This window comes from Brachycentrus maculatus, unplaced genomic scaffold (assembly GCF_059751285.1).
Source record: "Brachycentrus maculatus isolate JH-2025_06_01 unplaced genomic scaffold, ASM5975128v1 h1tg000101l, whole genome shotgun sequence".
NCBI lineage: Eukaryota > Metazoa > Arthropoda > Insecta > Trichoptera > Brachycentridae > Brachycentrus > Brachycentrus maculatus.
The window spans coordinates 445,063-459,695 of record NW_028280855.1 but is presented as its reverse complement, the minus strand read 5'-3'; the positions used below and the strand labels follow the sequence as shown (position 1 = coordinate 459,695).

Here is a 14,633-nt window from a genome sequence, read left to right as displayed (position 1 = left end):
ATATATATGTATATATATATATATATATATATATATATATATATATATATATATATATATATATATATATATATATATATATATGTCGACGGTAGACTAGAATCAGACGATGACGTATAGCTTCGAGTCGACATATAACATGATTCGAAGGCATGGCCTGGGTGATGTTGACCATGATAGAAGAACCTACAATCTGAGGACGAAGAGAGATGACCTCAACAGTCTACAAAGACAATTAGCTGGGATGTAGCCTGGATCACAATATGTTAATATTACCACGGTTTATATCAATCGTCAGCCTCGTAAATGTCCAGACTTCCACATTCTTCTTCATCTTTGATGAGATGTCAAAAAATCCTAGGTATCGTAGTCGTACAGGAGAAAGTGACCAACTAACAAAATACAAAAAGTTCAGCAGAGCCATTTAAGTCACTTTTGTTTGGCATGAAAAAAAACATCAATGCAGTTTGTCATTTTAAACAAATCAATTTATTATACTTTCAAGTTTAAAATCGTCTTGGGATTTTTTCAGGGCAATATTAGGCTAGTAACATATCAAAGAGTCAATGATCGCGTTTTTGTTAACAAATGCACTTGGTCACTTTCTCCTGTACGACTACGATATAGGTACTTTTTTCAGTTTTTTAAATGGCACTATTCTTTATTGTTTGATAATTTTTAGGACAATTGTTGTGTGGATTTTCGGAGATGATGTATTTGCTTCTGCTGGTGTTGATGGCGAAGGGTTACACCATCACGAGGGCCAGACTGAAGGTCGGGTTCACCGTCAAGCTTACCATATTCATGTGTAGCTACTTTATAACATACATCGCTCTCTTCATATACCAAGCACAGGTAAGCATTATTGCGTGTGCTGAGAACTCTTTATAACTCATTGGTGCGAAGTAGACTCGAGAGTGGCTCCATGATTTGGGGGCCACACGAGCTTAAGTACTCTCTTATGGTAGAGAAAGTCCAAAAGAAGTATCTCTACATGAGAGAGTGCGGCTATTATCCTTGGCTCTACCCGACCCAGTTTCTCCAGGGTATGCTTGGCTACAATAGTTTAGAGACTAGAAGGGATGTGTATTTGATTACGCATTTTTATCCATTGTTGCGCAGTATCATCAATAATTCTGAAATTATCCGGAACATTGGTCTGTATGTTCCCGATAGTTACCTAAGACAGCGTCGACATAGATTGTTTCACATTCCTACACACAGGACCGACCTGCCTATGGTTATGCCTGTAGGAAGAGCTACCGCTATGTTGAACAATATCTCATTGGATATTGATCTATTCCATGTGTCTGAAGGAGTTTTCCGAAGTTGGATTCTTCTACGCCTTTAGCAATAGTATTCTTGCTTATTTTCTATTTTTGTGAATATATACGATTTAAATTTAAGTTTATAATGTGTTTGTCAACTATAAATAAATAAATTGAATTGAATTGAATTAAACTGAATTGAAATTGAATTTATAATCAATTTATTTATTTTTTTAAATTTCAAGTACAGAAAATAAATAAGTACATTAGCGGGCTTATTGCTAAAAAGCAATATCTTCTACCCAATCAAAAACAACCCAACTCCTGAAAATATTATAACTAAGCTGTTGAATATCGCTCACTCCTTTCAAGAACGTCATAAATCAAAAATCGTCAATTTTCAGTTGTACATGTTTTTGGAATGCCCAGAAAATGTACTATATCCCAGCGAAAGCGGCATATTTTTAACTTAATATTTACCCGCTACAGGGCAGAAAGTGTTGTTTTTACATTTTGAAGAAAAGGTATTGTTTGATTATTTTTTTAAATATACTTAATTTTTTTCAAATGGAGAAAAAACCTTCAGGTTTTACCTAAAAAGATCTGTTGAACAGTAAAAAGTTCAATAAGTGGCTTGATATTTATTTTTAATAAATTTTTTTATATTTAATACTTTATAAACGTTCTCCTGAAAAATCAAGTTTTTTGATATTTGATGTTGTTGAAAGGAGTGAGCGATATTTAGAACCAAACTCATTTATTACATTAGAGTTAGACAATTTAAAAATAATAAAAAAAATAATAAATTTTGGATAGTCGTCTGATTTTATTTATCAGTGCATTCATGTTGATAACGATATACCATATAAGAAATTGTCACGATAATGAGATACTTCCATATATGGCATATTATTTGAACTACGTACGATGGAATGGTCATTTTGTGGTTTTAATTACACTCAAAGAAAAATGTGTGACATGCTCCGCGGGCCACAAGACCCCCGCAGACCGCGGGTTGGCCACCCTTGGCCACCTTTATATCTCACTTAGTTCCCTACAGATTTAGATAATAATGTTACCGATAGTCTTGTGAATTTTCACAATAATTTATTAGCCAATAATCATACATCGTAAAATAAATCCATTCTGTTTGTGCATTTTTCAGGAGTTTGATCCTGGAGAAGTGTTGTACTTGTATGAGAGTCCAGCCGGATATGGACTCATTGTGCTGAGGATCATAGCTTGGTTCATGTTCATATACTCTATCATATTCACCATCAAGAAATACCCTGAAAAGGTCAGTACAATTTAAAACATATCACATACAAAAACATGCATATAAAAAATGTCACTATTTATTGAATTGTTGGGTAATATATCCAAAATTAAACCAGGTTTATTTACAACATTTTGAGTGTGTCTAAATACTTGTTCACAAAATCTGGAGTATCCCCAATTACAGGAGTTATTTTCATATTATTTTTTGACATCTCATCGAAGATGAAGAAGAATATGGAAGTCTAGGGATTTACGTAAATGCCCAGACTTCCATATTCTTCTTCAGGTTTATTTGGTTAAATTCTACATTTATTTATGTATAATTTAAAACGTGACGCGTTTCGTCTTCTTAGGACATTATCAAACACTGACTAATGTCCTAAGAAGACGAAACGCGTCACGTATTAAAATATATATAAATAAATGTAGAATTCAACCAAATAAACCTTGTTTCATTTTGGATATATTACCCAACAATTCAATATGGAATTCTACCAACTGTCTGCAGTTACAATAAAAAAACTATTTTATTGATGTGGCGTTTAATTTGTAGAACTCCATTTTAATTATTGTATTGGTGTGATTAGTCATATTTACTTATTTTGTTTTTACCATATGTTTTTTAACTAACTAACTAACTAACTAACCATCACACCGCTTCCCCGCATGGGTAGGCAGAGAGAATCGAACGCCACACCACTCTGTCTTTGCAAACATTCTTTGCCTCTTCTACATTCATGCATCTCCTCATACATAGCCGACGATTATTACGACTCCTGACCCGGCCGCTTTCAAGTATTTGACATACCTGATTGTGCCAAGTTTTCCTCGGTCGTCCTCTGCTTCTTTTTCCAACTACATTCCCCCCATAAATTTGTTTAACCGTTCTTTCTTCACTCATACGCTCCACATGTCCAAACCATCTCAACACACCTTTCTTAATTTTATCGATAATGCTTATCTCAGCCTTACATTCTTTCCTTATTTCATCATTCGAACATCTATCAAACATCGTTTTGCCACACATTCGTCTGAGGGATCGCATTTCGACTGCATTCAGTCTGCTTTCATCATGTTTTTTATATTTTCTCATTTGCTATATTTTCTCATTTTTTTATATTTTCTTTATTGTTTATTTTAAATATGCTTCTAACTTTATGTTTTTCTCATTTATTTATTTTAAATAAGCTTCTAATGCCTATTTATTATACCTGTTTATTGTTTTTATATTTTACCATGTGTTTAGTTTTGGTTATTTAAAAAAAATTGTTACTTTATTATTTGTGTTCCAGCGCGTTATATTTATGACTCATAAGTAATAAATATAATATTCCCGATGAGTAATTTCCATTTCTCATTTTGGGACATGGGATTAAGGTTAACAAGACTGGAACACAAATAATAAAGTTACAAAAAATATTTTTTTCAAATAACCAAAACTAAACACATGGCAAAATATAAAAACAATAAACAGGTATAATAAATAGGCAAAAGAAGCATATTTAAAAGAAATAAATCAGAAAAACATAAGTTAAGAAGCATATTTAAAATAAACAAATGAGAAAATAAGAGAATATAAAAAAAAATTAACTACTACTACTACTACTACCATCACGCCGTTTCACCGCAGGGGTAGGCAGAGAGGATGGAGCCTCGCACTCTTCTGTCCTGACATACACTCCTCGCCTCCTTCACGTCCATACATCCATCACACATGCCCTCCGATTACGCAGACTTTTGACACCGCCAAGTCTTTTTCGGTCGTCCTCGTTCTGTTTTCCGTCTCACATTCGCCACATATATTTTCTTAGTCATTCTCTCGCTATCCATTCGCTCCACATGTCCATACCACCGTAAAAAAACTTCGTAATCTTAAGAAATGAGAAAATATAAAAAACAGAAGGTAATAACAAAATAAGAAAATATGACTACATGTATAAAAACAGTGACATTTTCTTTCTTTCAGGGGGTGTTTTACTATCCTTTCAGTCTGTGTGGTTCACTTTGGTTTAACGCCGGACCTCTGTTCATACTGACCGCCAACAACTATATAGACAAGTGGGTGAGGGAGAGCGTCGTCACAGCTGTCCTGCTCTTCATCGCATATGCTGGTCACGTTTCATTCCTGGTGAGCAATCTTCTTCTTCTTCTTAGATCCTCCCAACGTTAACCTTCCCTTCCCGGTGATATGTATGTACTTGAATTGTTGGGTAATATATCCAAAATTAAACAAGGTTTATTGGATTGAATTCTACATTTATTTATGTATTTTGTCCGCCTCCGTAGTGTAATGGTCAGCGCGCTCGGCTACCGTTCTGGAGGTCCCGGGTTCGATTCCCAAAGGGGGGTCTAATAAATATAAGTGATTTTTTCACTCTAATATTTATTCAATATTACCCTGGACTGGTACCTGAAGCGGAGGGCTGATCACCTTTCCTTGGTGTGTTAACGATCAAGATAACACTGCGTTTATATGATGCAGTGCCCTATGCACCATTGGGGTGCGGATAAGGGTTTTATTATTATTATATGTTAAAATGTGACGCGTTTCATTTTATTAAGACATTATCAAACACTCTTGATTTATGTATACATTAATACGTGACGCGTTTTGTTTTTAAATAAACAAGGTTTATTGGATTGAATTCTACATTTATTTATGTATATGTTAAAATGTGACGCGTTTCATTTTATTAAGACACTATCAAACACTCTTGATTTATGTATACATTAATACGTGACGCGTTTTGTTTTTAATTAAACAAGGTTTATTGGATTGAATTCTACATTTCTTTATGTATATGTTAAAATGTGATGCGTTTCATTTTATTGAGATAAATAAATGAAATAAAACATAAATAAATGTAGAATTCAATCCAACAAACCTTGTTTAATTTTGAATATATTACCCAACAATTCAATATGGAATTCTGCCAACTGTCTGCAGTTACAATAAATATGTATTATCTACAACTCGACTTTTCAAATGAGAATATCAATATAAAATAAAATAGATAAGCCCTCACAATTTTTGTATTCCTACGTTATATAATCATGTATTACTTGAAAGTATTCTAATATAAAATTATTCGTTTGCAGCGAAGGAAATAAATAATTTGTAAAAAAATGGCTAGTAAAATCACCAATACACAACGTTTCTCATTGTTTGAGAGCGTGCCGTTGCTTTGTGTATATGCGCATGTCATTGCATGTTTCATGCAACGGTTGTGTCGTTACGCTAGCTATTGCGACTATTTTCGACATTTTTTTCTCGTTTTCAGATAATTATCAAGTCAACATTATAAATTTGCTTCATTTTATTTTCAACTATGGTCAATAAAAGCAACATTTGGGAATATTCACATTTTCCCCGTTTTTTAACCACTTTTTTATATAAGGACGCATTCAACATGTTGTAGATAAACTAACTGCTGAACTTATAAGCTAAATAATAAGAATTAAATTATATTTTCTACAAGTTCTTTGTATATAATCCAATTTCGAAACATTATTCTTGAATCACTAAAACATCGCTAGAGACATCTATTGGTGTAATGAAAAAAGCTTTTTATTGGGCTGAAACTATGACGAATGGTACTCCGTTAATGCCCAGACTTTTAAGTTCTTCTTCTTCTTCTATGTTGAGATGTGATCCAATTACAAACATTGTTCTTGAATCACTAGAATTTCACTAGAGACATCTGTTGGAAAGATGAAAAGATAATAATAGTCTGGTTTTGTTTCAGCTTTTGACTCTGCCTACGTTCGCCAATAAGAACTTCCCATATCATGTGAGGACCACCCAAATTGGAGTCATGCGTATGTCCACGGCTGGCATAGCCGGCAACTCCACAGTGGACCGATTCTCTCACCACATCTACAACCCGCAGCAATCCGTCATCATCCCCCTCTCGAGGTATGGCAATACAAATTACAACCAGCACAGGAATGGAATCCAATAACGCCTAAAATTTTCAAAATGAATGCTCAAGCCTAACTTCTTCGTTTAACCCTTATCCGCACCCAATGGTGCATAGGGCACTGCCTCGTATAGAAGCAGTGTTATCTTGATCGTTAAATAAACGAAGGAAAGGTGATCAGCCTTCCGCTTCAGGTACCAGTCCAGGGTCATATTAAATAAATATAAGACTGAAAAATCACTATCTTAAATGATTTTTAACTCCAAAATGTAATACTTAACTATTTCAACAAGACTTCAAATATTTGGGAATTAAATATTCCTAAAGAAATAAAAAAATAGAAGATATAAAAATTCTTCAGAAAAAAATTAATGCCCATCACATATAAATCTTGAAAAAAAAATATTAAAAAAAAGACTATTATACCATTATTACATTATTAACCATATCCGCTCCCTAGGTGGAGCATATGGAGTCCACAAACTGTCTCCAGGCTTTTCTGTCGGCTGCCAGCTCCCTTGCATCCTCCCAAGTCAGATCCGCGTCCCCAAGTTCTGACGAGAGCTGCCGACGAATTGTCAGTAGTGGTCGTCCTGGGCGGCGCGAACCTGATGCCTTGTAAAAGAGGCAAGCTTGATTAAGGCTATCAGGAGGCATGCGGAGTACATGGCCAAGCCAACTGAATCGCCTTTTCTTGACCACAGTTGTTACCAAGATTTGCAGCGTCCTACGCCTTGTCTCTTCATTCCTCACAAAGTCAAACCACCGCACGCCTAAGATTCTCCGCAAACACCTATTCTCAAAGCTCAGTACACGGCTGCTCTGGGCCCTTGTAAGGTGCCATGTTTCACAGCCGTATAAGAGAACAGGAGCAATGCAGGCATTGTATAGGCGGCATTTGGTTTTCACCGAGTATAAATCCGATCTCCAGACAGCCTTCATACTGTTAAATGCGGACCCAGCGAGTCCTAATCGCACTCCCAGTTCCTTTTGAAGGCTGCCATTTTCATTATACCATTAATTATATAAAACATTAAACCTTGAGTGTAAGTCCCTCTCCAAACACAAGAGCTCAGTCTATTTTTTGGAGAGGCACAGCGAATCTAAAACTAAAAGTTTTGCCATATATATAAATGTTTAGAAATTGTATTATGTTGTACTTAAAAATGTAACTACAGTGAAACCTCTATCTATCGTTCCTCAAATAATCGTTTTCCCGGATGTGTCGTTAATTTCTTCTACCCGGGATTCATTTCATACTAAAATAGATCGCATTAATCGTTTCTCTATCACCGTTTACCGCATTTATCGTTCGAATTAAGCTGCATATTTGATACATTTTGTCTGTTTTTTTACATTATTTCCAATTTTATTACATTCCACGGCAACGTATGGGATAGAAACTATCGAAAGCTTGTGTAACCGATAGCAGGAGAGGTCGATATCGATGAAAAGGAGCCGCTGCCTGTACCTGCATTTCCAGAAGCGTGCACACTCTTTGAAAGAAAACTTTAAACAACGCACATTCAATAACCGATGCTGAAAAAAATACTATTTGCAAAGCCGAAAATATACTATTGACTTACGAAAATAAAACAGTTAAAAAACAAAGGTATTTTTTTTAAATTCTATTCAGGTTTGTATTTTTTTTAAAATAAATACATTTGCACCTGAAACATGTATTCTTCTTAGAATTTTAGCCTACGAATGGTTATTCAGATTGGGAGGACGGTATCTTTACTCGGTCGTATCTATTTGCGTATTGACCTCTTAATCCCGCATTCATAGTTTATTTTAGTAGGTCCCGTTAAAAATGATAGAGGTTTCACTATTTATTAAATAAATAAATAAATAATTCAATGTCTTCCAGGAGAACAGAACATCTGATCGGTGGAGTGAACCACTACATGGCATCAGCGCCTCCGCTGCATACCTTATCTCCCCTACAAAGTCCTCCAACACCCAACTCCAACGGCACAGGTATCAGCTTCATCAGCGGACATATTTCTGATTCCCTGGTAGCAAACAAGCCGAAGCTCTCAATATCCACCCAGCACAGCAACGAAAGCATTGAGAATGACCAACAGAAGAATATAACGGAAGAAAATCGATCTGACAGCCTTGAAAATCGGTTCGTACCGGCAAAAACTAATGATGGTCTTGCTCAAAGCGTCAATGGTAGTCAGCCGAATGGAAAAACGGAAGAAAACGGTTCGATTTTCTACGTGGACAAGACAAACATGACTCAAGGTGATTATTTAATTAAAAGTCAAAAAATAATATGAAAAATACTATAATTGGAGATAATCCAGATTTGTGGACAAGTATTTGTACACATTCAAAAGGATTTCCCATTATTGACAACCATACTACTCAAATTCTTGAGAGCTCTATACATATATTATTTTTTGACATATCATCAAAGATGAAGAAGAATATGGAAGTCTGGGCATTTATGGGGCTGACGACCGTCATAGACTGGTTTAAGTGATCACTTTACACACGTGTAACATTCACCAATTCTACCCATTATTGACAACCACACTACTCAAATTCTTGGAAGTTCTAAATATATGAACCAATTTAGAAACCTTGTTCTTGAATCACTAGAACTTCACTAGAGACATCTATTGGTGAGATGTAAAGAAGCTGTTTACTAAGCAGAAACTCTTATATTAGTATGTGAGGTCCGAATCCTGGATTATAATCACACACATGAGAAACGCCAGAAAATACCATTTTAATTTTTATTATTTGACCAGATAATTTATTTACAACATTTTGAGTGTGTCCAAATACTTGTTCATAAAATATGGATTATGTCCAATTACAGGAGTTGTTTTCATATTATTTTTTGACATCTCATCAAAGATGAATAAGAATAGCAAGAAACCTTGTTCTTGAATCACTATTTGGACACACTTAAAATGTTGTCTCTATATATATATTCCAATTTCGAAACATTGTACAAGAATCACAATAATTTTCACAAGTGACATCTATGAGTAGGACGAAGAAGCTTTTTTATTGAGCATTATATTTGAATGTAAGGTCCGAATCCTTGATTATTACTATCCCGTATATACTCAGACTTTCATATTCTTCTTCATCTATGTTGAGATGTTAAAAAATAATATGAAAAATACTCCTATAATTGGAGATAATCCAGATTCGTGAACTGACACACTTCGACACACTCAAAATGTTGTAAACGAATTATCTGGTCAAATTATAAGCGAAAATGATAAAAATGAAAATGATATTTTCTGGCGTTTCTCATGTGTGTGATTATAATCCAGGATTCGGACCTCACATACTAATAAAAGAGTTTCTGCTCAATAAAAAGCTTCTTTTCATCTCACCAATAGATGTCTCTAGTGAAGTTCTAGTGATTCAAGAACAATGCTTCAAAATTGGTTCTTATATATATATATATATATATATATATATATATATATATATATATATATATATATATATATATATATATATATATATATATATATATATATATATACAGAACTTCAAAGAATTTGAGTAGTGTGGTTGTCAATAATGGTTAGAATTGGTGAATGTTACACGTGCGTAAAGTGATCACATAAACTAAGCATGTGACGGTCGTAAACTCTGTAAATTCCAAAGCCCTGTAAAGCCCAGACTTCCATATTGTTCTTCATCTATGTAGAGATATCAAAAAATAATATGATGTGATTGAATTTAGAAATTTTATAAATCTGTCTCGCTGTTGTGTTCATTTTATTGTTTGGTAGATAAACATATCGTAGTCATACAGGAGAAAGTGACCAAGTGCATTTCTTACAAAAACGTGATCATTGACTATTTGATATCTTACTAGCTTAATATTGCCCTGAAAAAATCCCAAAAGGATTTTAAACTTGGAAGTATAATATATTGACTTGTGAAAAATGACTAACTGCATTGATGTTTATTTTCTTGGCAACAAAAGTGACTTAAATGGCCCTCCTGAACATTTTCTCTGCCTCCGTAGTGTAATGGTCAGCACGCTCGGCTACCACACTGGAGATCCCGGGTTCGATTCCCAGGGGGGGTCAAATAAGTATTGGTGATTTTTTCACAATAATATTCATTCAATATAACCCTGGACTGGTATCTGAAGCGGAGGGCTGATCACCTTTCCTTCACGTGTTAATGATCAAGATAACACTGCGATTATATGATGCAGTGCCCTATGCACCATTGGGTGCGGTAAAAGGGTTTGAATGAAAAAAATGAACATTTTACGTTTTGGTAGTTGGTCACTTTCTTCTGTACGACTACGATATGTTGATATATCATCCGTAGGATATAAAATCAAGTGCTTGATTTATTTTTTTAAGGAGATCACTCGTACAAAGACGATCCAAGCTACATTCAAGACATAAACAACCCTTTCCTGATTGGAGCGACCATCAGAGCCAGCAGGAAGGGTCTGCTGGAGCCGATAGTCCGGAAGGACGCCTACAACATCCCACCTCCCATATGGACATTGGCCAAGGGAAGAAAGAACAACGAAGAAAAGGTGGAAACTGGAGGGAAAAGAGATATGGATTACCACCTTCAAGGAGTTATAGGCAAGTTACCTTATTTTACCAACAAATGTCAGCCCCTCATACTGGAAGTCCAGAAGAGGAGAATGCAGACATTGAACGGAAAGATGAGCCGTTCGGGAAAGTGTTCGATCATTTCAGAAGACCTGCAGACGCGATATTGAATTATTTCTTGAATGCACGCTGAGTTGCGAAGACGGAACGGCCCAAGGAAAAGTAGTATGATTGACATTAAACTTATCTCAAAAAAAATAATTTCACTAATTGATTCGGCAGTCACTTTGTGGTAAAATCTATCCATTTTTAATTAATACGGTGTTTGAAAATGATGCAGAATGCATCGAAATACGTGTTACAGTAGATTTTAATAAAAAGTGGTATTTACGAAGTAAAACATTAATTAACAATATAAAAATAATAATTAAAATACCATCCTTTTTGTACATTCTATGAGTAACTGTCAGTTTCAAACAAGGAAGTGACCGCACTCCACCCTGTGGGTGTTAAGTGGACAAACTCAAAATATTATAAACCATTTGTAAACTTTTTTTACAAATAAATAAACTAACTAACGCCATATCAAACTGTCGAATGGCCATGATGATAGCCTGTCTCTAAATGTATTCGAACACCCTTTATAATAGCCTTTTTCCAAACGCCTTTGAATGGCCACGATGACACTATGTCTCCAAATGCCTTTGATTACACATGATGATAGCCAGTCTCTAAATGCATTTGAATAAGCATTATGATGATAGGCCAGTGTTCAAATGCCTTTGAATGGCCATGGTGACACCATGTCTCCAAATGCCTTTGAAAACACATGATGTCCAGCCTGCAAATGCATTTGAATAGGCACTATGATGAAAGTCTGTTTCCAAATGCATTTGAATAGACATTATGATGATAGACCAGTCTCCAAATGCCTTTGAATGGACATGATGTTAACATGTCTCCAAATGCCTTTGAATAGGCATTATGATGATAGGCCAGTCTCCAAATGCCTTTGAATGGCCATGATGACACCATGTCTCCAAATGCCTTTGATTACACATGATGTCCAGCCTGCAAATGCATTTGAATAGGCACTATGATGAAAGTCTGTTTCCAAATGCATTTGAATAGACATTATGATGATAGACCAGTCTCCAAATGCCTTTGAATGGACATGATGTTAACATGTCTCCAAATGCCTTTGAATAGGCATTATGATGATAGGCCAGTCTCCAAATGCCTTTGAATGGCCATGATGACACCATGTCTCCAAATGCCTTTGATTGGACAAGATGATAACATGTCTCCAAATGCCTTTGAATGGCCATGATGACACCATGTGTCCAAATGCCTTTGACTGCACATGGTGATACCATGTCTCCAAATGCATTTGAATATGCATTATGATGATAGTCTGTTCTCAAATGCCTAGAAGTGGCCACGTTGTCTCTAAATGCATGATCAGAATCGTTGTGATCCTATATATTTTTTTTTCTTATTTTCTCCACAGCATCTTTCCCGCTCCCTCAAATACCTCGCAGTGCCAGCAATACCAGAACCCCAGTGGAAGACGTGATCACCAAGAGGGATGAGTCTCCCAGCACCGATATGGAGTCGTCCTCCAGTCCTGACGAGAGTCTACATATGCTGCAGCAGGGATCTGCCAGCACCGCCACCGCAGAGACATTACTAGCCCTGTATTCAGACACTACCAAAAAACCATAGTTCAGCACTGCGTTACCTTCCTGAAGTAACCCACGGTTTTTGCATTTGTTAGGACATTTGAGTCTGTCAAAGTATGTCCGTTTGCATACACGAATTCGTCTCCGAATGCATTGCATTATCATTATGATAGAAAGACTAAATGGCCATGGTGTTAGTTGTCTCCAAATGCATTCAAAAGTCATTATAGTTTTTTAATAAATAATAAATAATAAATACTGAAATATTCAACATTTTGAGTGTGTCCAAATAATTGTTCACAAATCTGGATTATCTCCAATTACAGGAGTTATTTTTCATATGATTTTTTGACATCTCATCGAAGATGAAGAAGAATATGGAAGTCTTGGCATGTAAAAAGCTTCTTTACATCTCACCAATAGATGTCTCTAGTGAAGTATTAGTGATTCAAGAACAAGGTTTCTAAATTGGTTCATATATACAGAACTTGAGTGGAATTTGAGTAGTGTGGTTGTCGATAATGGGTAGAATTGGTGAATGTTATACGTGTGTAAAGTGATCACTTAAACCAGCCTATGACAGTCGTCAGCCCCGTAAATGCCCAGACTTCATATTCTTCTTCATCTTTGATGAGATGTCAAAAAATAATATGCATTCAAAAGTCATTATATACCGAAATAATCATTGTATGACAGAATTAAAAACGGAGATATAAGAAAGGTATGTAAGGCTGAACAAGTAATAATTGAAAAGATTAGAAAGAGTTCTTCAAGGTGGTATGGACATGTGGAACGAATGGATAACGAGAGAATGACTAAGAAAATATATGTGGCGAATGTGAGAGAGAAAACAGAACGAGGACAGCCGAAAGAGACTTGGCACGTTCAGATCAATCAGAACCTAAAATCTGGCGGTGTCAAAAGTCTGACTAGATATGACTAGATGTATGGATGAGAAGGAGGCGAGGAGTGTATGTCAGGATAAGAGAGAGTGGCCTTCCATCCTTTCAGCCTACTCCTGCGGGGAAATGACGTGATGGTAGTAGCTAGCACCACTTGAAAGGAATACGTTAGATTATGGGACACCCTGTATATATCTGTGAAAAAAGGTGCCAGAACTCCGTTCTACCGCGTTATTTGAAAAAAAGCCCTGGTTATAACACATAACATATGAAACATATTATAATATATAAAACAATATTTATAAAAATACGTGAAGAATTGTCAAATCCCATGCAGGTGTAATTTTAAGAAACTATTTTAGATTTTAAAACAGTGAATAGATATTTTCTCTGTACTCAAAAGAACACATTTCGCTCACTCCTTTCAACAATGTCATATATAAAAAATCGTCAATTTTCAGTTGTGCATATTTTAGAATGCCCAGAAAATGTACTATATCCCAGCAAAAGCGGCATATTTTTAACTTAATCCTTAACCCCCTACAGGGTAGAAAGAGTTGTTTTTGCATTTTGAAGAAAAGGGATTGTTTTATTATTTTTTTAAATAAAATAAATATTTTTCAAATGGAGAAAAAACATTCAGGTTTTACCTAAAAAGATCTGTTGTAAAGTAAAAAGTTCGATAAGTGGCTTGATATTTATTTTTAATACATTGTATTTCTTTTTAAACTTTAAAAACGATCTCCTGATAAATCAAGTTTTTTGATGTATGACGTTGTTGAAAGGAGTGAGCGATTTCTAACCTCTGTGTTTAAATAACGTATTTAAAGAGATTGTATTTATAATGAGATGTGAAGTTGCAGTATAATATAAAATATTGAAGTAAAGACAATGGAATAGTTGTGCGAAATGATAATAAACATTATGTCAATATAATTTGAGTACATAAAATAAAATAAATTAATAATTTTACAATCTTTTTATTACTAGAACTAAAATCTTCAATCTCTCACACTACTTT

General features: G+C 35.0%; 1 protein-coding gene across 2 annotated transcripts; it reads left to right on the top strand.

The window, feature by feature from the left end:
* The first annotated feature begins 687 nt into the window (after nt 1-687).
* Nucleotides 688-14,581, top strand: LOC148310329 (uncharacterized). 2 transcript variants are annotated; one of them, XM_088258657.1, is made up of 7 exons: nt 688-855; nt 2,434-2,565; nt 4,513-4,674; nt 6,293-6,462; nt 8,337-8,716; nt 10,828-11,058; nt 12,539-14,581. In XM_088258657.1, exons 1-7 carry the CDS (start codon nt 709-711, stop codon nt 12,751-12,753), a joined length of 1,437 nt encoding a protein of 478 aa, XP_088114783.1. In that variant the 5' UTR covers nt 688-708; the 3' UTR covers nt 12,754-14,581. The 2 variants fall into 2 exon arrangements, with proteins under 2 accessions (XP_088114783.1, XP_088114782.1); XM_088258656.1 differs by having other exon boundaries at nt 10,825-11,058.
* The last annotated feature ends 52 nt before the right edge of the window (nt 14,582-14,633 follow it).

What these genes read in the sequence shown, in the direction of transcription:
- LOC148310329 (XM_088258656.1), top strand. Translation starts at nt 709, where the DNA reads ATGATGTATTTGCTTCTGCTGGTGTTGATGGCGAAGGGTTACACCATC. An exon ending in TCTTCATATACCAAGCACAG is followed by an intron (nt 856 to 2,433) that starts GTAAGCATTATT and finishes TGCATTTTTCAG; the next exon opens with GAGTTTGATCCTGGAGAAGT. An exon ending in CCACCTTCAAGGAGTTATAG is followed by an intron (nt 11,059 to 12,538) that starts GCAAGTTACCTT and finishes TTTTCTCCACAG; the next exon opens with CATCTTTCCCGCTCCCTCAA.